General features: G+C 37.6%; 1 protein-coding gene across 1 annotated transcript in view; it reads left to right on the top strand.

The window, feature by feature from the left end:
* The first annotated feature begins 3,751 nt into the window (after window positions 1-3,751).
* Window positions 3,752-23,619, top strand: part of MBTD1 (mbt domain containing 1) — a 28,171-nt gene continuing 8,303 nt past the window's right edge. The window contains exons 1-14 of the mRNA XM_010016273.1: window positions 3,752-3,849; window positions 4,060-4,065; window positions 7,298-7,499; window positions 8,628-8,761; window positions 9,622-9,736; window positions 9,826-9,908; window positions 15,475-15,592; window positions 16,197-16,331; window positions 16,810-16,898; window positions 18,206-18,440; window positions 19,462-19,517; window positions 19,747-19,851; window positions 20,664-20,811; window positions 23,358-23,440. Of these exons, the coding sequence (XP_010014575.1) occupies window positions 7,346-7,499; window positions 8,628-8,761; window positions 9,622-9,736; window positions 9,826-9,908; window positions 15,475-15,592; window positions 16,197-16,331; window positions 16,810-16,898; window positions 18,206-18,440; window positions 19,462-19,517; window positions 19,747-19,851; window positions 20,664-20,811; window positions 23,358-23,440 (1,455 nt within the window). The 5' untranslated portion in view covers window positions 3,752-3,849; window positions 4,060-4,065; window positions 7,298-7,345. The remainder of the gene's footprint in view (window positions 3,850-4,059; window positions 4,066-7,297; window positions 7,500-8,627; window positions 8,762-9,621; window positions 9,737-9,825; window positions 9,909-15,474; window positions 15,593-16,196; window positions 16,332-16,809; window positions 16,899-18,205; window positions 18,441-19,461; window positions 19,518-19,746; window positions 19,852-20,663; window positions 20,812-23,357; window positions 23,441-23,619) is intronic.

Raw genomic sequence — 23,619 nt, 5'->3', positions numbered from 1 at the left:
AAAGTTTCAGGCTGTCTCGTCCTGAGCGGTCCAGGCGCACTCGGACACGCTTCTCGCAGTGGTCCACCGAGGTGCTGGCTTTTCAACACCTTCCCTCTGCAGTTAAAGCCTTTAAGGTTTAGTTTTCCAGTGGGGCTCTTTTCAAGTGCTGTAGAGTACCCTTGAATATTAGCATTGCAGAAGTTTAGGGTTGTTTGCATCCAGTTCCCCCTTCTATGTAATTTTAGTGACTATTAGTATCGTGACTTTGTTCTCTGTGTGAGGAGCAGTAAACCCGTGAAACCAGTTTCACTTTCAGGTTGTTGCTGGGAATGTTTTAAAGTGTAGCAATTTCTGTCCAGAGTGGCTTTAAAAAAAAGAAGTCCTACTACAAAGCATATGCTGATTATGGTAGAAACTATTGCATGTGAAAACGTAGTTCATTTGAAAATAACCATTTAAAATGTGGGTGGCAGCCCTTGTGATTGTTTTTTGCATCTAAAAGCACTTAAAGCTGCAGGGCAGTCTTCTGTATATTAAATGAAAATTAGTTTTCAGGTTTGAGAACCTGCATTTGCTTATTTGTTGCATTTGTTTGTAACAGTCCGGTTTTGGTGGTGAGGAAGGGCAATAAGAAGACCAATCTGGAACATCTAATGGGCACTAAAACAATATATTCCTTTAAGAAGGCAATCAGCTTGGTAGGTTAGCAGTCTTTGCTCGTTGTTTCTGCCTAGGGATTGTATTGAGGAAGCGTGCAATGTGAGCTATAGGGAAGCACAGCAGAGATGTGTGCTCTCCTAAGTGGTAGGTATTGTTTATGCCACAAGAATAGTTGAGGTGGTGCTGTTGAGAGCATGTAGGCTTGTGTGCAGGATTGTAGACTGAAAGTAAGAATTCTCTTCATTGTTGTTGCCTAAAGAACTAGATTGACAATGTATACAAAAGTTCCCTCTCCTTGGCTTTAATTTCTCTTTCCTTCTAAAATTTGATTTAATTTTGCAAGGCTTTTGATACCTTCTGCAAACTACTACTGCATACTTCATTTCTCAGGTAAGTCAGTACACTGGGCATGCGTGATGTTTTGCTGAATCTGCTCTGAGCACATGGAATGAATTCAGGTGTTGAAGACTTTAGTTTTGGGTTGGTGGTGTTTTTTGGGTTGTTTTTTTTTACATTTAATTAGTTTGCTTTCTTTGATTTTTAATGGAAACACAGTGTTTAAAGCAAAGTGTTTGCCTCCTCCAGACGCTATTGCAAAAGCTTTGTAGAAGCATAATGGAGTTTGTAAAAGATTTTCAGTTTTCTCAAAGCTCAGCTATTTCACATATTAATCATCACACCCCCCCTCCAAAATCGCCTGCTAATTTGATATATTTTTTTATGAAAGAGTCTCCCCTCTTGTGTGAAACCCCCTGGGGAAGAGGCTATGGACAAAACCATTGGCAAACAGCAGAAACTGGCTTCAGACAAAATGCTGTCATACATAGCAAATGAAGAGACAGGAAAACACATTTCTGTAATTTTCCAGCAGAGATTTTACTTGTAATAAGAGTGGAAGGCACATTTCCAGATAGAGGTGAGTTGCTTACATAAAAAAAGTAAGTTTGGTTGGTTCTGATTTCCAGGAATCCCGAGATGTTTAGCTTTGGGGTTTTTTTTTTTTGTTTGTTTGGTTTTTTTTTTGTTTGTTTGGTTTTAATGAAAGCTGAAAGTATGTTTTCTTTAAATTGGTACCATGTTTCAATTTTCCCTTTTTGTCATGCTAGGAGGCACAATTAGACTTCAGTTCCACAGGGGGCAAGCTAGGATTACTACAGTAAATTGTTTTGGCCAGCTTACATCCAGAAGAGTTGTAATAAATTAGTTCCATCGTCTCGTTTCCTTAATGCTGACATCCAGAGCTAAAACTAAGCTTGTAGCATAAAACATTCATGAACTTCTGAAAACAAAAGCTGTGCATCAGATTTAATACCGACTTGGAAATCCACAATGGGAAATGCAGGATCTGTGAAGGATATGTGATTAAAGTAAATCTGTCTTATCACAGACCCTTGGCTTGAAGGTTGTGGTGACCTCATTGTTGACCTTGGCCTCAGATACCATCTGTCCATACTTCTGTCATGTTTCTGAGGGTTAGAGCTGAATATAGAAAATGATGCCTATCTGTATAGGTGCTGGTAGGCCTTTGTTAAGCTACAGCTCTTGTACTCGAGCTCTAAATTTCTGCCTTTCTGAATTCAAGCACCAAATTAACTCAGTAATAACAACAAAAATGAGTTCAAGTGGTTTGAAACCTTTCTGTGTTTGTTGTGGATCATCTTCCTTTGGCCTGGATGCACTTACCTGGGGGCAGGAAATTTGCTTATTTAATAGTGGGGTTTTTTGTATAGCAAGTTTTCACCTTGAAAACACTTTCTCATAAATTTTGCCAATCCTTGAGCATAGTCTTCTTCAAGACATTAAAACAATTTCCTGAGTAAGTAATTGATGTCTAATTAAATGGTGTTTTGTCCGTGCATTGTGCACCCTTTATGACCAATTTTTTTATGCTGGGAGTAGCAGAGAATGTATGATACAATGTGCTGATCAAATTCAACTGTATCTGTATAAGAGTGTGTGTTAAGAGAGTGAGAAACTAGTTATTTAGAGTTGCCATCCTGCTTTTAGAGAAACCGGTTTCCTTAAGTATATTCTTTTATTGTAACATTTGCCTTGTGTAATGGTTAATTAAGAAGCTATCTTAAAAATACATTGTTGCCAAGTATTCACAGGGAGGAGAGGAAGAACAGGAAAATGGGAAGTTGGGCAGAATAAGAAAGCAGTTCTTAAAGGAGTTCCTTTCCCCACCCATCCCTTCAATAAAGAAAAGTATGCAAGAAAACCCCCAAGCAAATAGTCGTACAGGCTCGTTTGCCAGTCCTGCTTACCCGAGAGCTTTTATTGCTCTTTAGAAATCTTCCCTCTTGAGGAACTGGTAATCTTATTAGGAAAATAAGTCTTAGCCAGTGTGCCTGAAAGTTTGTCTTGTTCTTTTGTGTGTGTATTGCTTCTGCTTAACGTACTGGTAGACTCTCTGCTGGTGGGAGAGCTACTTAAGCTACCACTCTTTTGGTGTTAACCAGCTACAAGGTTCTATGTTTTATAGTAAGCCAGGCTCTTGCACAAACGCTGTTTTTTAGATAGGCAGGATGCTATTCCCTCATTGAGGGACACTAATCTGTTCAGTTTTGAGGAAATGATTTTAAGCGTGATTTTTAATGCTAAATCCAGCTCCTGAGAGTAGGAAACTTTTGTTCTCTTCTTTACCTATGTTGTGAAACATGGTTGTAATTGTTAGATTAAGTTACTACTGCTGTTAGTCTCTGGTAGCTTTTTTGAGTGAAGGGCTGCATTCTCATGGACAGTGTCTCAGAATTCGGTGGGAACACCTTGCAGGGTAATAACCTGTTCTTTCTGATGCCTCCGTTCTCAGAGGTCCCATAGCTACCATAGACAGACAAGGCACTGCTAGTCAGCTAGTAAGGCATGCTGCTGCTCGTCACTGCCAAGGACTCAGCAGGGATTGCCAGCTGCTGCTGTTGCTGAAGCAGCTGCTTTATCTCTGTTATGGTTTGGTTTGAGGCATATATTGTCCTTCTTATTTTGATCTTTGAGTTCAGAGCTGTACGCCAGCTTTTTTCCATTTCAGATGTTAGAGGTCCTATTCTTTTGCAAACTCCATCAAAGTTCTGCAGGAAGGGGTATCAGAGATTCCACGTGTTGTTCCCTTGTTTCTACAAATGCTGTGTTTCAACAGGGGTTAAAAAGAACCTTGGTGGTGTTTATTATCAAAATAGAGATGTTTTGATCTGCTCTAGCAAAATTCCAGCATAGATATTTGCATGTCACCTTCCCTGACTTCCACCTACTTCTGTGCACAGAGTACTGAGGATTTTTTTTTTTGTTGTTGAAAAAATGCATGTTTTCCAAGTCTCACAAAACATATTTTGAGTAGTTTCCCCTGAATTGCAATCCAGATTATAGCTGTAAATGAAGAATGGCCTCCATAAATGATCTGGGGAACAAGGTCATCTTCAGGCAAAAGTTTGAATAAAAATGTTGTATTGATTTCTTTTTCTTTTTTATCTTTTTTTTTTTTTAAGACAAAGCTTTGTATTGACTCACTCATAACTGGTATCGGGGACGCTTTGGCCAAATATAAAGTAAAGGGAAAAGTGATAGGAGACTTATTTTGGCTGTCGTTAAACACAACAAACTTGATGATTGCTAGTCTAGGAACTTGTATGATGCCGAAGAATTACTATCTTAGTAGGGGGTCCAACTTTCCATGTAGAAAATGAGAGTGTTTTCTTTCTCTTCTGCAGTTATTTTGGCAAAGAGGGCTTGGTAGTTATATTGAAGTTCTAAATACATGTGATGCAGAAGAAGAACACACGAAAAAGCCAACCACTTGTGGGCATCTGTGATTGTAATTGTGCACCATGTTTCCACTTGCTTACAGTAGCCCATCTTCCCTTCTTTGGCACTGGTCCTTCATCTTCCCTCCAGCTTCCTATTTCTTCTTTCACCTTTTCTTGCCCCAGGAGCAGTGCTGGCTACAGTGTTTCCCTGCTATAGCACTGGGAGTTGGAGGGCTTCACATCTCTTCCTTCTGAGCTGCTACAGCATTTCAGACCTCTGCCAGCAAAGCACTAGGCAAAGCAGAACTGGCATGTGGGTCCAGAGTTCTCAAATGGAAATGGGATGTCCCGGAACTGCCTTACACTGCAGCTTAAACTAAAGGGTTGAAGTCCTCCTTTATGTGTGATGAGGCCCTAATCTCTAGGGAAATCAAATCAGCTGATTTGTGGAGGATGAGTGAATAAGAAAGTACATTCTGGCTGTGGACTCTGAAACACAACTAGTACCCATCCGTAATTATAGAATCACAGGCTGGTTGGGTTTGAAGGGACCTTAAAGCTCATCCAGCTCCAGCCCCTGCCACGGGCAGGGACACCTTCCACTAGAGCAGGTTGCTCCAAGCCCCTGTGTCCAACCTGGCCTTGAACACTGCCAGGGATGGGGCAGCCACAGCTTCTCTGGGCACCCTGTGCCAGCGCCTCGGCACCCTCACAGGGAAGAGCTTCTGCCTCAGAGCTCATCTCAATCTCCCCTTTGGCAGGTTAAAGCCATTCCCCTCTGTACAGTCACTCCATGCCCTTGTAAAAGGCATCCTGGTGTTGTGGTATTGTGAACAGTTAATACAGTATTGCATTTTATTTCTTAGCAGAGACTGTGGTCAAGGGAAGTTAAATACTGTGAGACATTAAGGAGTTCATGAAATCGTGAGGATGATGACTAGTCTTCATGTTCTGATCTGTAAATCACTGGCACTGTTGGCAGAACACTGTATCCATGGCAACGTTGTGCTCAACTCCTGCCTTGATCTACACACACGTGCACACACAAACAAATAACTGATCTTGTCTCTTGATGGCTCACAGCATCAGTAGCAGGGCACCAGGATGACTCCTTGCCAGAGGAGGTCAGGACTAGGTTTTGTTCTGTCATCACTTAGCGTTTCCTCCGATGATTGCAACTGTTACCCTCACTACTTCAGGCAGATGTCAGTTCCTTCAAGGGATTGTCAAGTTATGCCCTATCCTAAGTTTTGATGGGTTTTGGTATCATTGACTTGTTGGCTGAGGAACATGTGCGTAATTAACATTACACTGACTTCTTTTGTTGTTTTGTTTCGGAGCTGCTTGAGCTGTGTTAAATTTGTTTACCTTATTGCATAACCTTTTGTGCTGACTGGGTTTTGTTTGTTTCTTCTTTTAATTGAATGCTACGATTGGATCAGTGTGGAAATCGGGTTTTCCCTTTTAACTATAGGGAAATCCTTCCATAATAGGATTTAGTCAAATTGCAAAGGAGAATGGAGAATATTATAATAAAAGGATAGCACGGCAGGAAAAGGCTCAGATGGGATCCAACAATCAAGTTGTTCAGGCGTATACTCTCTAGGAAAGGGATTTGGGGAATTATTGTGATGAAATCTTAAAGCTATGAATCCAAATGCAATTTAAGAAGGGAAAGTCCAATCAGCATTATTATTTTTCTGTCCACAATGGCTTTTAAATAAAATTAGTTCTTGGAAAAGGAAGTAGAAGCAAAGGCTTTCATAATATTTTTTTTTCTCTTTTCTTGGCTGTACTTCATTCTCCCCAGTTGTGTTTCTATTTTCTTTTGTCTTCTCTTTATCTGTTATTTCCTCTCAAACTTAGTAAATACTGTTGAGAAGAATGGAAATACTTTGAATTTTTTTGTTGTTTTAAGCTTAATGAGGGCGGCTCATGTAGCTTCAGCCTTGTTTCTATAGAGCTGTGCAAGATATTAATGAAGTGAAAATTCTCACTGTATTAAAATGCATGTATTGGATGTGCACCAGAAAAAAAATGTTTATACTTCAATGTCTTAATTTATACTTCAATGTCTTGTGATTTCCAGCAAAGACATTGTTTATGCTTCAGTGTCTTTGCTGGAAATTACTTCACTCTTATGCATTCTTCCAAACTGTGTGGTTTTATTTGACCTTAGTTTTTTTGGTTTTAGGAAAACTCCATTATGTAACAATTTTTTGTATGACAGTGGCAAATTAGTCACCTTTCTATCTTTCAGCATTTATACAGACTCTATTGCCATAGTAACCGAGCTCTTCATAGTTGTTAATGTATTAATCCTCAGAACATCCCCGTGAGGTAGAGAGGTATTCCTGACTCGCACGTGAGACACTGAATCACAGGGAAACCGAGTGATTTATGGATAACCCCACAAGCCGACGAGAGCGGAGATACACTCTCATTTCTGTTCCTGTGGTATAAGTGCCCTCTTGGTTGAACTGTCTTTTCTCTGCCCAGCTTTCTCAAATGAATGAATTTTAGTGAAATTGGCTGCAGCCATCTGGAATGGGCTCATTTGCATATAAGATCTGTGTGGCTGTCATTATTCAGCACATCAGGTTTAATGAACTCTGAAGATACCAAGGAAGGAAATGTATGGACTGCTACTGTGTATTCTCAGTGGATTGTGAGAGAGATTTTTCTTCCTTGGTATCACAGTACCAGCAATTGGCTGCTTGTAATATTAATTTGGTATACCAGTACTAATTTAATTGGCAATATTTGGCTCATATCTCTGTGCTCATAGAGCAGTTTGTTGTTACATCTACTTTTGAAGACTGACTGACCTTTGGAACTTTTTAAGCTTGACTTTTTGTAATATTTGCTTTCAGAATTCTCTGCTATTCTTGGGCTTTTTTTGTTTTTATTTTTAGACAGAACATACTTCACGTGCAGAAAGGAAAAGACGTGATTCATTCGGGATGTTTGACGGTTATGATAGTTGTAGTGAGGACACCAGCAGCAGCTCCAGTTCAGATGAGAGTGAAGAGGAGGTTGCTCCTTTGCCATCCAGTCTCCCGATTATAAAGAACAATGGACAGGTCTATACTTATCCAGATGGCAAATCTGGCATGGGTAAGTAGGTGGTGCATGAATACAAAGAGTTTGATATTTATGGTTTTTTAGCCTGTGCTGTGAGTTGTGAGGGTCCAATCCCAGATGTTGGTCCCAATTGAAAAGGGATCAAAACATCTGTTTGCTTGTGGAGGGGAGACATGGTTTGTTTTGGGATGGGGGGAATTGTTTGATTTTAGCTAAACTAAAATAAGGTAGATTTTGAAACCTGCTGTCAGGAATGAAACAGAATGGGAACATCCACCCTCCCATCAACTGTGTGTTTTGTATATATGCACATGCATGTGTATGTTCCTGTGTACATTGCTTTTACTCTTTGAGCTTTGTGGAAGATGTCACTGTGTTCTCTCTATGCTTGGGCATATATTCTCTCTACCTTTTGTTATATATCAATATATTGAAATATATTTTTTCCTATACTAGGAAGACTTCATTACTGCTACTGTATGAAGTCTGTTAGTGTATACCTGTACACTACCCACTGTGAATTTTAAAAGGGAAGACTATTTTTATCATTGGGAAAAATACTTTAGCCAAAATCATTAGTGATTAATAGAGCTCTCTCTGGGTAGAGTCTCTCTGGGTAGAGTATTGTCTCATTGGCTTAGTTGATCACAAACTCTTATTCATCATGGAACAACTCAGTGGGTGATGCTGTCAACCTCTGAAGCATATGATTCTAACTAGAAGAGAATATTGGTGGGCTGGGGTACTTTTGGTATGCTAATTTATGATGCAGAAAAGAGATCTGGTTTCTTTTTGGGTAGGAAGTATTAAATATTTAGAGGAAATTGAGATTGGCAGGCCCAGATTAAAAGCAGATGCTTGAGAACCATGGAAACACAGAAATCTGCTTTAGCTGGGTCATTCATTTTTACCAGTGGCAAAATTAACAGGGAGCAGAAAGGAGGCAGTATTTCACCAATGGTTCTTAGTGTTTCATTGACATCTGTGCTGGTGGTGTTATTTTAAGTCACGGTTTTCGTGCAATTCTCTTCACGTTTGAAGCCTCAGCAGCTGTTGGGTGGTGCCACCTACAGGACCTTCCTTATATCGTTTTTGTTCTGATTTTTTTTTACTGAGGTCTTCATTACACTCTTAACATTTGGCTTTTCCTCTCCTGATCAGCAACATGCGAGATGTGTGGAATGGTTGGTGTCCGTGACGCTTTTTACTCTAAAACGAAACGCTTCTGCAGTGTGTCGTGCTCTAGAAGCTATTCATCCAACTCCAAGAAGGCCAGCATTCTGGCCAGGCTTCAGGTAGCGGTACAGACACCATTTTCTTTATATATACTTATTACAGTCTGTGTTCATAAGATGTCTACATCTGTAAAACTTGCCGGCTGTTTTAAGATAAGTCAAGTTTCTTTACACCTTGAAATATTCATACAAGTGATTTTGTAAGCCAAAACTGTATTAGTAATGAACAAACTGCTTTCATAAGCAGAGCAAATTACAGGGAATACTGACTCCTTATTTCATTTCTGCTGCAGTGGCCCTGCTGCAAGAAAAAGATCAGGAAAAATCATCAGTCTGCATATGTAGTGACTTGAAATTCCATGCATGTCATACCCGAGATACTCTCTGGCTTTAGAGAGTGTGAAGACTTACTCAGCATTACTGTGGTTTGGTTTTGAGGGTGCTCTCAACTATATAGATTTGCAAAATGGGGTCTCTTCTGTTCACCTACAATATTAATCAAGTAATCATGAAGGTGTATTTGTAACATTGCAGAAAAGAGAGAGAAATGTCAAAAAATACCATTATGTCCAATCTCAATTTTATTGTAACAAATGCCAAGTATTTGCATAGGTATAAATTAGATGAAGAGTTCTTCCTTTTGACCTACTTTTAAAAGATATCTTTTTTTCAGGTAAGCAACAATGAATCTATAATGCTGCTCAAGTTGGAATACTAGTACAAAAGGCACCTTTTGGACATTCTTTGCTGCTGGTTTTTAAACTTACTCATTGTTATATGTAATTTTGTGATACTTAGTCAAGTTCCATTCTGTGTTGTTCTAATTCGAGTTAAATCTACCAGAGATATGCTACAGACCTATGGAAATTTCCTGATGGGAGTTTGAAAAGACTTTATTTACTTAGCTTTTTTTGTTTTAGGGTAAACCTCCAACAAAGAAGGCTAAAGTTCTACAGAAACAACCTTTAGTGGCTAAATTAGCAGCATATGCTCAGTACCAAGCAACTTTACAAAACCAGGCAAAGACTAAAGCAGGTAATGGCATATGAACAGAGCTGAAACAAATTCTTGGTAATGCAAGATTCATTAGCAGCTTCCTAAATAAAATAACTTTCTCTTAGCAGCTGTCCCTGTGGAAGGTTTCAGCTGGGGTAACTACATCAATAGCAATAGCTTTACAGCAGCTCCTGTTACCTGTTTTAAACATGTAAGTATTTTTCAATATATGCTATCTTTTTCTGTGTGTGCATGAGAGAGAGAGAGTCCATGTTAGTTCTTTAATCTTTGCAAAATACTCATATCCAAATATGTTTCATGGTCTTGGACTATGAACCTTGTAAACCGTGTTAGTGTGACTACTTTTGATTTTGATCTGTCCTTTAAAACCATTCTGAACACTGTCAGTTACTCTTATGATGCTGCCATAATCAAACATAAAAGGAGGATTCTTAAACACGTGTGAAGTTCTTCTTCTCACATTCAAGGTGCAAAATCATCAAATGCACTATAGAGTAACAAACCAATTCATGCTGTGTTAGAAAAAGTTACAAAAGGTTGCGTCAGGCTTGCTTCGTTACATTAAACTGATCTTTTGGTTACATATTTGGGTTTGAGATGTGTTTTTGTTCTTTCTCAGCTTAGTCAGAGTCTCCCTGCCAGTCGTACTGCCAGGTAGTGTAGAAATAGAGGTAAAGGAAGGCTTTTTATTAACCTGAAATTAGAGGTTGGTTTTCTTTGATTTAGAGTTAGAAAAATGCCAAAGAAAGAGTTCTCAGGTATTACAGAATGTAATTAGGGATGAAGAAAATACTTAGCAGCATCTGTCCTTAATGTGCTTATTAAATTCCAGTTATTAGATCTGTTTAAACATTGTTGGTACTTTCTGTTTCTTAAGTAAAGACTTTCTGACATAAAGTGTTTTCTCACATACTTTTTATTTGGGAAGTTGAAGTGTTCATCTTACAAGAGTTTTATTTTGCTCAAAATGATCTGATGAAAACTGCAATCAAAACAAACATTTTGTTTCATGGAACTTTTCCATAAGGGTGAAAAGAGAGGCACATTTTCTATCCAGTTCTGGAATTCATGCTGAGCCCTGTCAAGCCATAAATCAGTAGGGGTTGAGGGCTTGTGGCAGTTGGCTCTTTCTGAATAGCACCATTTATGCTCAGAGGCCTTCACCATTGCCCAGGACAGAGCCTTGCATTAGCAGAGCTTCATGAACTTGTATCAAGTTCCATGTGCTAAAGTAAGGTCGTTTGTACTTTGCTTCCACCATTATGTACATGCTGTAATGACTGATTTCATAAGTATCAAAAGATACCACATTTGGTAATGTGGGCTGTGCTGTTACAACAAATTCTTCGTGATGTACGGCATCCTTAATTAGGATACAGCTGCAATAGTTTGGTCACTTGTAATATGGACCATTTTTCTCTTTCTTTCTTACTACTTCTTTTACCAAGTCAGATGTTACACCAGTAATGAGAGCAGATACAATACTGATGTTCCCATTTTACCTTGGAAATTTTCACAAGCTACATGGCAATAGTGCCACTAAGCCTGAATGTCGTTTCTTTTCTGTCCCTGTTTTCCTTTTTAATGCAAGTAAAATGCGACTCCTGCAGACTCCTTAGGAGATTTCTGCATCTTTGGTGGGCATCAGTTAGTATTTAAGGGGTTATTTGCATTTAGTTTTACTGAAATTATTTCTTTGAAAAAAAACACTATTTAAACCAGTCGGAATCTGAAAAGACATTAGTAATCTCTTGTTAGATCCTTCTCTCTCCCCCATTCTCCACTGATAATTAAAAGATACAATACTCTTTTTGTCTGTCTGGAAAGATCGTCCATGTGTTTTTTGTGAACTGTGTAACTTTGATTCATAAAAGCTTGTCCTGATGTTTGTTACTTTTGTGGATTCCGTGCACATGTTGTATTTGTCCATGAGATTGAATATAGAAACTTACTCTGTTCAGAACAAAAGTTTTTTGAGTTGACAGGAAAAATCTCAACATATCTACACTTAAATTAGTTACTAGCTAAAATGCATACCTGGTTATACTGAGTGTATCTGTATGGATATTTTATAGGGAACATTGAGATCAATATTAAAGAAAAGGGAATTATGAAATGTGGGATTTGGGTCATTGATATATATATATTTTTTAATTATTTTTTTCTTAATGACCTGACATACCAATATTTCAGATCTGATGCAATTTTCCCAGATCAGTTCTTTTTTTTGCCTGGGGAGTTATTTGCTCTTCAGTTTAAAACAGTTACATTTTAGAATTAACACATTTGAATCTTGAAGTTCTCTTTCTCTGTATGAGAGAATTTCAAAGTCTTTTGATGTGTTTAGTGTGGTTTTTGTACTTCCCCATTACTTTCATCCCAGGCTCAGTGCTGAGTAACACTAGTGAAATTCACTAGCAGTAGTACAATTATGGCCCTGAATAGTTTGGTAAACTGAAGTAGAGAAGCTGTCTTGGTTTATGTCATACAGGAAGCCTGTGACAAAGCCAGAACTACAGTCTGTGCACCTTCTGCCTTTTATTTTCTTTTTTTATTGTGTGAATTGCCTTAATCAGACACACAACAGTAGCTGATACAAGGAGGAAAACTCCTTCATTTAATGTTTCTAATATTGTGTTATAGCTTAGTCACATACAGTGTGCTCATTGCTAGCCTCCATTCCAATTTCGCTTACTTCTAAACAGTTTCTGCTTTTTTCTATATTTGCTTTTATTAGCTCAAACCATTCCTAGAACAAAAGCAAATTTAGTGCTTTGAGTCATTTTTCATTATTACTTAATGCCCAATAAATAGTCTTTTTTCTTTTCCACTCTGTTTCTAGTGAGATGCACGTTTCCTGAACTTAAGACTTTTTCAATCTTTCTTCCCGTTGAATGTTATTCTGAGCTGAAATACTTTCATTCTCACGGTTTCTTTGTTATAAAAATAAATAAATAAATGCATGTTTTGCTCTAAGGGAGCTTTTCCCAGGATTTTACACTAGGTGGCAGTGCTTTGCTTTCAACTTTTCCTTTTAAACATTTTGCACGTTGTCTTTTCCGGCATTGCCCTTTGTTGGGGTTCTGTTCACACACAGGGTTTCACCGTAGTATCCTTACACTTCAGGAGTTGGTTGCATCATTTTGCCATTAAAATCCTAATTGAAGTTCAAGTCTGAAATCATGTCAGTGTTGGCGCCCTCCAAAACTTTCAGAAGCCACTTATTTAACCCCCAAAGTATTTGTTCAGATGGGCACATGGAGATATGTAGCCTTTAGGCACTCCTATCAAACAGGACCTTCCTGATTGCAACTTACCTTGCAGAGAAGGCAGCTGCCACTCACAGATAAACCCTCCCAGTTCATCTCCCGGAGCAGGAATTAAGGAACCAGATTTTCCTTGTTTGGGAGTGACATGAAGTGGATCTCTTCGTCACGAGTCTGAAAGGTAAATTTGTTCTTACCTGTAAATTATGGTTCTGCTAGTTCGCACTATGCCAATCCAGACTTCAGAGTTGCCCTTCCAGCCAGCACTTAAACAGTGCTTTTTGAGTTTTTCAAAGCCCTGTGCAGACATTGATTGATTAATTAGATGAAGACAGAGAATACATGAAGGAAGATGGCTGTTACAGCCCTGGTTGATCCAGTCTTCCTCCCTTAAGAATATTCACAATGAGTGAAAAAGACAAAGGTGGAGCAGTATACTAAGTATACTGTAAACCACCAGTTTAGGACAGTGATGTAATCTGGCACTTCAGTAGTGATGCTACACAGGATGACTTCCTTCTCCCAAAGAGTGAGCCATATGGACTGGTGTAGGAGAACTAGCAGAACCAATATTTTCACAGACAAGGACAAATTTAACTTTCTGCTATTTCCCTCTATACCAATCCACATTCTAGAAATAAAGATCTGTGCTGTTTCCATTACCAGTTGATGTGAGAAGTGTTTCCGTATACTTTTCTCTCTGAATCAGCTGAATAGATGAACAGGCAGTAAAATATATTTCAGTGAAGTTCAGCTGGATTATGAAATTATTCAGCACTGCTATTTTTAATTGTTTGGCCTCATTTGTATCTCTATACAAGGCAACAAGATTTACTAAAATATGCACTTTGAAAAGTTTATTTCCCCAATTTAATTCAAAAATCTACACATCTCAATTTAGAGATGATAGTGAATATGTGGTAGGACTTGATTAAGAAGCTGTATCTGCAGATTCTGTGTGCGAAAATAAGCCATCATCTTTGGAGCTGGTTTTTTCCTCTCTGCCAGATGGCAGAAAAGAGCTCTGCAGTCTAGACTGGTGTAGATGGGACATAGCAGAACATGAAGAGACCAGGCTTCAAGAATAAGAAACTGGCATACTTGTAATAACTTATTTTTGCTTTAATAGTTAAAATTAGCTGTTTATTTGCATGCCTAGCCTCAAATATTTCTACTAGTGGAGGGTATCCCTTTTTAAGCTAAGTTTAGCTTTTAGTGCTGCTGGTTGGCCTTTGCTGATTACCAGCAAAATTCCAGTACTGTGATTTCCAGTCATTCAGGATTACTGCAAGTTTTACTTGGAGCTCTCAGCCAAAACTTTATGAAGTTGGAGGCTATTCCCACTGAGCAGTGAAATTCTCTGTGTTTGTGAAGAGCTTTGTAAATAAAGACAGCCTTAGAACACTGTCTGCCCACTATGGTGCAGAACCAGAGGATCCCTTCAGTTGTCCCTGTGATACCTGAATATTCTCTGAACTGATAAGAATTTATTTTTCTCAGAACACCTTAGAATTTACATGACTGTTGTTCTGAAATACCCCAACTCTGAGTATTTCCCTTCTTGGTGGTCTCAAGTTTAATTGTAGACTGCATCATTTTTTGTTTTGTTACCAATGTAACTTCAGTTGAGTTACTTTTAAGGTTCTTCAGCGCTGTGCATTTCTGATATCTCTACAGTACCATCCTTGACTATCTTTTCATGATACTCAGTTCAACAAAACTATCTTCTCGAGATAGCAAACTGAATGCAATTTATCTCCAGTTTCCATAAATCCTTGGTAGTTTATCAGGCATGTATTCCATTTTGTTACTAACATGTTAGCCTGAGCCTTCAGGACAGTGTGTGAGGAATCTAGCTGAGCATTTTCTTCTGGCATTCATCACAAAGGTGCCACTCATAAGTGCCTTCTGTTCTTTTGCTTACTTGATGGAATGATCACTGTTCCTCTGAAAGGATGTGAGCCAGTGAGTGATGAACCCTACCATAAGAAGACATCGGGATAGAGTCAAAAAATAACTGTTAGGCATTTTTTCAGGAACATTTCTGATCTATGAAATTTAAAGGTTTCAATGTCTGTGGTACAGGTATAAATTTAAAGTGCCATAGTTTTGTTGCAAATAGAATTGCAGAGGAATTACACCATTCTCATTACAAGCTGTAGGTTGCATCTAGTTGAAACAGTAAAGCTGACCTGTGAGTACATGCAATTTGTATTTGTGCTTTCCAGGTTTTTAGATTTGAAATCCTATAGTTTTTCCAGGAAATACACAGTGATAATTGTCTACAATGACAATACCACACATAAGCTTCAAATCAAAACCAAACTAAGTTTTCATAGAAAGACTGTTTTCTAAACATATGCTTATGTCTTACTGTGTATTTTGATTGTTTTGTCTTAAGTCACTTACAAAACACTGATATAACAACAAATTAATTCTTTTCATGTGGTGAACTGGTGACTTTTTTCCCCCCACTACCTTAAATGATAGGCACCTATGGGGACATGCTGGGGTGATATCTCAGAAGGAGTTCGGGTGGAGGTTCCAAACACAGACTGCAGCCTACCTACCAAAGTCTTCTGGATAGCTGGAATTGTAAAATTGGCAGGTAAGTTTATTTTAGTTGAAATGATTTAGTCAGTGGTCGCCTGGTTAGTTTAATGTTGACACTGGTTAGGTTGTCAGAGCTGCATGAATAGGTTATATGGTTTAGCACTATTCACTGTGTTATGTACTGTTTTACAGGGGCTTCAGTGATGCTTGAGAATGCCTGGGGCTTTTTGTCGTGTTTTGGGTTGGTTTTATATTGTGTCAGAGTACATTAAGAGCAGTGCAGAATGAGGATATAGTAGATTGTATAAGAGCAAGTAACTTTTCTTGGTTAGAAGTTAAAGATTACGCAGCTAAGATACGAAAAAGCATATACTGTGGGTAATTGCTTTTGTCCTTCTACATATAACTTCTAAAGGTTTATAATTCAAAATTTTTGATTAAAATTTGATTTACATGGTGGCATGTGCACACTTATTGAAACTATCCATTCTGTGCATCAATACCATGCAGAAAAGTGCTATAAGAATAACATTCTATAAAAAGTCATAGTCTAGGAAGTCTTGTGTGCTATACATTAAGATTGGTAAGGAAATACTAATGTGTATTTCTATAATCTTGTTCAGTTTTTATCTGCTTTACATGGGATTGCTTTTTTTCAGGCTACAATGCGCTGCTAAGATATGAAGGCTTTGAAAATGATTCAAGTCTTGACTTCTGGTGCAACGTTTGTGGTTCTGACATCCACCCAGTTGGTTGGTGTGCAACCAGTGGGAAGCCCCTAGTCCCTCCTCGAAGTATGTAAATAGTAGCCTTACCCATTGATATCAGAGTCTTGTTTTATTAAAGTAGATTTGCTTATGGTCCAGATACCAAAGTATTTTTTTACCATAGCAACTCTATCAACAGTTATGAATAAATCATTTTATCTTTTGGAGAAATAAGGACTTGACTGATGCTGAGAGTGTTTCTTGGAGTAGCCCATCTGATGTGACTTAGAGCTTTTAAGATGCAGGTGGAAGCAGTTAGCTGATCAGTGATGTGAACAAGCACTGATTTTATTTATATTTAGTCATTACATTCTTTGCCCTGATGTACCCATAAACTTAGTCTTGGGTAGCATTCATTCTCTAAAGAGTTTTTTGTCATTATTGTCATCCAGGCTTTTTAACAGTCATCTGGGATTTCTTCTTTACATATTCCAGCCTCTAATATTGTCTCTAATGGACACAATTAAAAATCAGTGGCTTATTTTTTCCCCTTCATTTGCAACAGCCATCCAACACAAATACACAAACTGGAAAGCTTTTCTAGTGAAACGACTTACTGGTGCCAAAACACTTCCTCCTGACTTTTCTCAGAAGGTAAGGCTGATGCAATATCAATGATGTACTGTAACCAAAATTGCAGCACAATGTGAAGAACTGAAGTACCTTTCAATGGCACATTAGCTCCTTTTGATACAGTAGTTTCTTCCCTTAAATACAGTTTTCCTTGTAATCTCTTTTCTCCATTTATGTCCACACTTGTCAGTATGTGTTTGGAAAACTGTTTCCTCTGGCAGAAAATAATTTTCTTTTGAAATTTGTTAGTTTGTTTTAAGTTTTAAACACCCCAATTTAAAAATAAATGAATAAACCCCAAACCAAAAGTGCCAGTCAGCTACCCTGTGATACATTAAACAAAATTAAAACTAATTTTTCTAATTCAAGAATGGGTTTTATCATGTACTATTTCAAGAAACTGAACAAAATGTGTTAATATATCACATACCTAGGTACAATAAAGGACATGCTTTTAAATGTTAATCTGTTTCATCTGCTCTGGACTCATTTTTTTTGCTGTCTATAAGTCGTGTCTCAAGTGTGGAAGCTGCCTGTATATAGTGTGCTGTAAGTTTACTTACTAATATGAGATATTATATAGCTTTCAGTGGGAATATTGTTGTCTTATACTGCATCTAATATTAAAGAAAGAAGAAAAAGGAACACATCTGCAGTTGTTCATTTCTATTTAAAAATTGGCTATGTTGGAAGCCAAATTAAATTGGCAAGATCTCAACACTTGGAGTTAACAATGGAAGTGGCAAGTGACAAATACTTACTTTTAAACAGAATGTGTGGTCTCAAGGCATGCTAACATCTCTTTCCATTCTTTTCCTTTCTTTTTGATATATTATCAAGAAACATGTTTGTGAGTGGCCAGTTTTAATTATGTTGAAGGTTTGTTTTCCATGCCTTTTATAATAAAGTATTTTAATTCTATTTTTAAAGTAAAGGTGTTTTGCATGGATGAAAAAGAAAAACAATCTTGGGAGTTTGTTTGTTAAAATCATTTCTCAATGTGATTTTATCCATTGTTCACAACTGAACAAACTTTCATTAGATCACTGGAAGATTCCTGTAACCCATGTGCGAACTCTTATTAGAGGCTGTACTTGATACTATTAGAGCATTGTAGGATCTGTTCTTCACTTTTCTGAAACATTTAATTTTCCCCCATGAACAGGGAAATACAAGAGAAATCATTTGTGTCGGTTTTGCAGGTTGATTAACAAGTACTTGAATTAAATGAGAAGCACATTGATACCAGCTTTAATAGCAGAAGACAGATGACTAAAGAAAACCACAGTATATTCTTACTGAATGGCTTTTTTTTCTATTACTTTAAGGTATCTGAGAGTATGCAGTATCCCTTCAAAACTTCCATGAGAGTAGAAGTTGTTGACAAAACACACCTTTGTCGAACAAGGGTAGCAGTTGTAGAATGTGTCATTGGAGGACGATTAAGATTGGTGAATGAAGAAAGTGATGACAAAACTGATGACTTCTGGTGCCATATGTACAGCCCACTCATTCATCACATTGGTTGGTCTCGAAGTATAGGACACAGATTTAAAAGATCTGGTAAGCTTGTTGTAGTTTAGAGGTGTCTTTGTGGGTAGTATTGGCTTGGAGAAGTCTGATTTAAGCAGTTCTGTCACTTTACGCAATTAATAAAACTAGCTTGAATAATGATCTTTAAAAATTTATAGTGTGGTCCAGGGGGTTTAACAATTATATTACATTTGGGAGTTTTAAGTTACAGATATAAATGGTGTATTTTGCAGCATTGGAAAAAACAAATTAATTTTAGGTTGCTCTGTGGTATGTCGATGGGATGCAGCAATAAACAGTAGTTAACAAACTGTCAATGCAGGAAAACCTTGAACTGCATTATTCAAGCATGGTAAACCTCATTTTTCATGATGATGTCTGGAATTACAGAGTCCTGCTCCACAAACTCCTTATTTCTTCACATCTCTCATGTACAGTGCAACATGGATAACGTCTGTCTTTTAATATTTCTCTGCTCCATTGAGCTTGTGTCTCTTGTCAGAGCAGGATTCATGTAAAACATGCAGAAGGCATCCCTTGAGGAACATCTTCAGTTTTCCCAGCGCTTAAACTTTGACTGAAACCATTTAGATACAAGAGTGGTTAAAGAAATCAAGAGCAGTGCTACTTCCCAGGAATGGTGTCTTTAACAGAGTTCCAGGGGTTGCCCTTGGAAAGTAGTATTCAAGGGTTGGCTAAACCCAGCTATGTATAAAAAGATTTACTTTCTTGTCATAACAGTGCAACGTAGTTGCCAATTTCTTGCAAAAGCTTCTGTGTACGTTAGAATCAATTCTGTGACATAATCAAGTGCCTTGTAAATACTGGATATTTGTTTTTTTCCATAAATGTGATGGTGTTGTAGAGGTATTTCAGGAAGAAGTCAATAAGGAAAAGCTGGATTACGGCCTCCAGAATTTTGTGGTAGTCCTGTTATAAACTGTGGGCCTCCCACACTAATGATTGCCCAGTATAAGTTAACATACTCAGAAAAACATACTGTCTGCTATTAACAAAACTTCTGAATAGAATCTACTATTATTCCTTGTAGATATTACAAAGAAACAGGATGGACATTTTGATGCACCCCCACATTTATTTATGAAGGTGAGTTTGCTGGCAAGAACACTGTTTTCTCAGAGTTGATTGAGGACTTAAGTCCAGCCCACCATGAGCATTACTTCTTTTATTCAAGCACTTGCCTAATTTGGCCTCCTTAACATAAGCAGAGATGATACAGCAGGTATTTCCATCTGTTACTTTGGCAGTGTGGGATTACATTTTGTTCCAAGCTTATTAGAATCTTAGCTTCTGGTGCTGTTATCTGATTCTTTAGGTGAAAGAGGTTGACGCAGCAGGAGAATGGTTTAAAGAAGGGATGAAATTGGAAGCTATAGACCCCTTAAACCTTTCAGCAATATGTGTGGCAACGATTAGAAAGGTAAGAAAACAAACGTGTTTTGGGAAGGTAGATAGGAATCCTTTATTTACTTAACTTTATTCAGGCTTGAAACGAAAGAACTCAAAGCCAAAATAAATATGCAGTTCATTCACACAGTGAATGTTTATGGAATGTGTCCAGTTATTGTTTATATACAACTACTATGAAAAAGACAATAACTCAGGTAAATTTTTGTTTTGACTTTAAACCCTAGAAATTCAGCCTTTCCTTTAATTAGAACGTTTGTGAGTTTAGCTCTGCTAATTCCAAGTGTTTTGCAACTGAAACCTCATCTCGCTTACTTGAAGAAGCCTGTGAAGACATTTTAAGGATGTACTTCTTTCCTAGCTTGATTGAAAGGGAGCTCATCCATGTGAAATCTATTTTAAAAGAGAAAGAAAATGTGAGAAGTAGCTTAGCAGAATTGTATAACCTTACCAGTGAGGAGAGGGGTTATGATTTTGAGTCTTTTGTCTCATTAATGGTGTGCAGAATATCTTTGCAAGCTAAAGAGTAGACTGAATTATAAAGCTTTAGAAGTAGAACTGATGTTCATGACTAGAGACCAGGAAAAGGAAATGGTCATCTCATAACTTTGCTGTTAACAAAGGTACATCTGACAATAGTGCACCCGGTCTTGGAGACAGGTATGAATTGGGATTTTTTGTTTTGTTACAATTGAATGTCCTTCTAAGTGTGCTTCCATTATTATTGAGTTACTTTTCACTCTTTTGAAACATGGCATGCTTTCTTTCTAGCCTTATCACAGAGTTCAAGGTATTTAATGTAAAATTTTGTTTTTCTTCACAAAGGTTTTAGCAGATGGCTATCTTATGATTGGGATTGATGGCTCAGAAGCAGCAGATGGGTCTGATTGGTTTTGTTACCATGCCACTTCCCCTTCTATTTTCCCTGTTGGTTTCTGTGAAATTAACATGATTGAACTAACTCCACCCAGAGGTACATATAGCATTCTGACCACATTTTATTTTGAATATTTTTCAGTGATATTGTATGTGCCATATGCTTTGTTTCTTAACTCAGTCTACAAAATTCATGTCACTTCTTAGGACTTTCTCAAGTCTGAAACAGATACAACAGTGTAACTTCAAAGTAATCTAAAACAGAGATGACAAATTTCCAATTTAGGAAAAGTTAAATTGAACATTGATTCTCTGGCTAAAATAATTTGCTTTTACTGTCAGAAACTGAGGATAGCCACTAGCTGAATAGTAGATCCATTAAGTGAATGGGAAGTATGCTTGTCACTGAAAGGTCTGTTCAGAATATGGCATTGCTTGGGAAGTCCTGGCCGTCAAAAGGATTAAGAAGCATTGTAAAGAATCTCAGGCTTAGGCTAATTCACAACAATACCAGTCAATTTTCTAAGGAATATGCACAAACTTGAGCTTTGAGGAAGTAGCCCTGAGAGCTGTATGCTGCATAATCCCTTCTGTGAGAGAAAGCTGTCTGTCCACTAGCACATATGCCTACAGAAAACTGTATTGCCTTCATTCTTCCATTTTATTGTCTTGGTCTAGTGATTTATAAAGGATTGTTACTAGCTGTGTAACAGCAGATAATAATGGTTTTGTATGGATTTTTTTTTTTCTCCATTCTCATTCTTGCAGGCTTCTACTTCAAAGACAGTGTAATGCAACGTGCAGAAAATAATTTCATATCATTTTCATTATTGCACACTAATGAATCTGTCATCGCTGAGTCTGTGGAAGGTGCAGTTGCACAGATTTACTGCTAGTTTTCAGTCAGCTCATTTAGTGAATTTATTGCCTAGAAATTCATGGGCATAATCAGCCCTAAAAAATAGGTGGTACAAGAGTCTCTTGAAATAAAGAAAGGTTTTGTGGGAGGAAAAAGCATGCATATCAATACCTATCAGTCAATTTAGAAATAGATACATTAAATTAATGATACAGAATAGGAAAGAATCCTCCCTTCTGTGATAAAACTTGTCCTCATTACTCTGCGAACACTACTTACACAATAGAATGTGCATTTTGTTAGCACATTTATGATACTTCTGTGTTTCTTGTATCATGGCAACCTCATCCTTTCTCTACCTGTGTATTTTTCCTTGTATTGCAGTTTTCCGTAGTGGTTCTGTATCAGCCACTGAGCAGTGATTAAAAATTGCACATGCAATAATTTAGAAGTCCTTTGAAAGAGGAATTAACAGGAGTAAAATACAGCACATAATGCACATTAACATATTTAACAGGATCACAGTAATCAAAGCTTCTTAGCTCTTGCAAGAAGTTTATTTTGCTTTCCAAGTTATGGGCTTGAAAATGAACAGTTTCTGAATTCTGACAACTCCAACAAGGACCACGTGCACATGTCTGTAATCTGTGTGTGGTGAGAAGTTAAAGGACTTGCATACAAATATATTGATCTAGCCAGGAGCTATGCATTAACAGGAAAGCTTTAATACACAGAACTGATACATTATTGCCCTTAATAATTTTTAGTTATCCAACTACATCTGTTCATGCAAATATTACATACCTATTGTGAACAGTTTTCCAAATTGTATGTAGCAATGCAGATAAGACAAATCACTGTGAAATCATTGGACTTTATAAACTCATTCCTTCCAAACATCTTCATCTCTTGCTGGAATCAGTAGAAGATGCTTAGACACTTTCAAGCATAGGATTGCATTTTGGGCTACCTGCTGAGTCTAGTCCTGCAGAACTGAGCTATGATCCAATGGGAGCTCTCTACCCCCCTTAGATGAGATCCAACCGTTTCCTGTAGCTCCCCACGCCATGCGCATTACACTCAATCTGTTCAGGATGTCCAGCACTGCATGTGACTACAGAGAAATCTTTCAAGCTGCTATTGCTCCAGCTACAGTTTGAGTATTGTTGGTTTAAGCAGTTGTAGAAGTTGCCCAAAGTAAAAAAATAAGTCCTGCATATTTTATGCGTATTCAGTAGGCAAACAAAACCTGAAGATATTTGGGAGATTATTCTTTATAATAGCTTTTAATTTTAAAAGGAAAAGATCCTGTAATTTTCCATCTTATGGCTGGGTTTACCCTTATTTTAAAGTATCCATGCTTGTTCTTACCACTCTGTTCCTAATAGTTCAAGTGTTTAAATAGTGGAGCTCTTTCCCCACAGGAAAGACACTGGATGTGCTTAATTTCATGATCTGTTCTGGGTCATTTGTGTGGGGTATTATAGAGATCAAGGATCTACGTGGACAGAAAGCTTCAAGTATGAATGATTAATCGTAACATTAAATGACACTTTCCATGTTATCTAGAGACTCATTCATCTTGTTTGTTGCAAATGAGCTATGTCCAGGTGACTGTCTTGTCCCTTAGACCAAAGCTCAGAGGGTGGAATTTTCTGATGTTAATGTTTTGCTTCTTTGTTGTCTTTTTTAGCCATAACACAGTGCCAATAGGCTATTTTTGTTGTTGTTCCTATGCATGAAGTTTGCAGTTGATGTATGTAAATGTTGTTTTAAATTCACAGGTTATGCAAAACTCCCTTTTAAATGGTTTGACTACCTCAGGGAAACTGACTCAATAGCAGCACCTGTAAAGCTCTTCAACAAGGTAATACACATTATACATCTTTAAAGGGAATTAGCGTTTTCTTTACATTTCTATCTGTGTAGTCAGTGGGATTCACCCATTTCATTAAATGCAATTTTGAAAAACTAAGGCAACAGAGACTTTCAGAAATAAGAACTATTTGAATATATTAAGCTTCACTATTTCTAAAATGTGAAATA

The sequence above is a fragment of the Nestor notabilis genome, unplaced genomic scaffold, assembly GCF_000696875.1.
Source record: "Nestor notabilis isolate BGI_N333 unplaced genomic scaffold, ASM69687v1 scaffold5846, whole genome shotgun sequence".
Taxonomy (NCBI): domain Eukaryota; kingdom Metazoa; phylum Chordata; class Aves; order Psittaciformes; family Psittacidae; genus Nestor; species Nestor notabilis.
The sequence above is the reverse complement of the archived record's forward strand: the minus strand, read 5'-3'. Positions and strand labels throughout refer to the sequence as shown.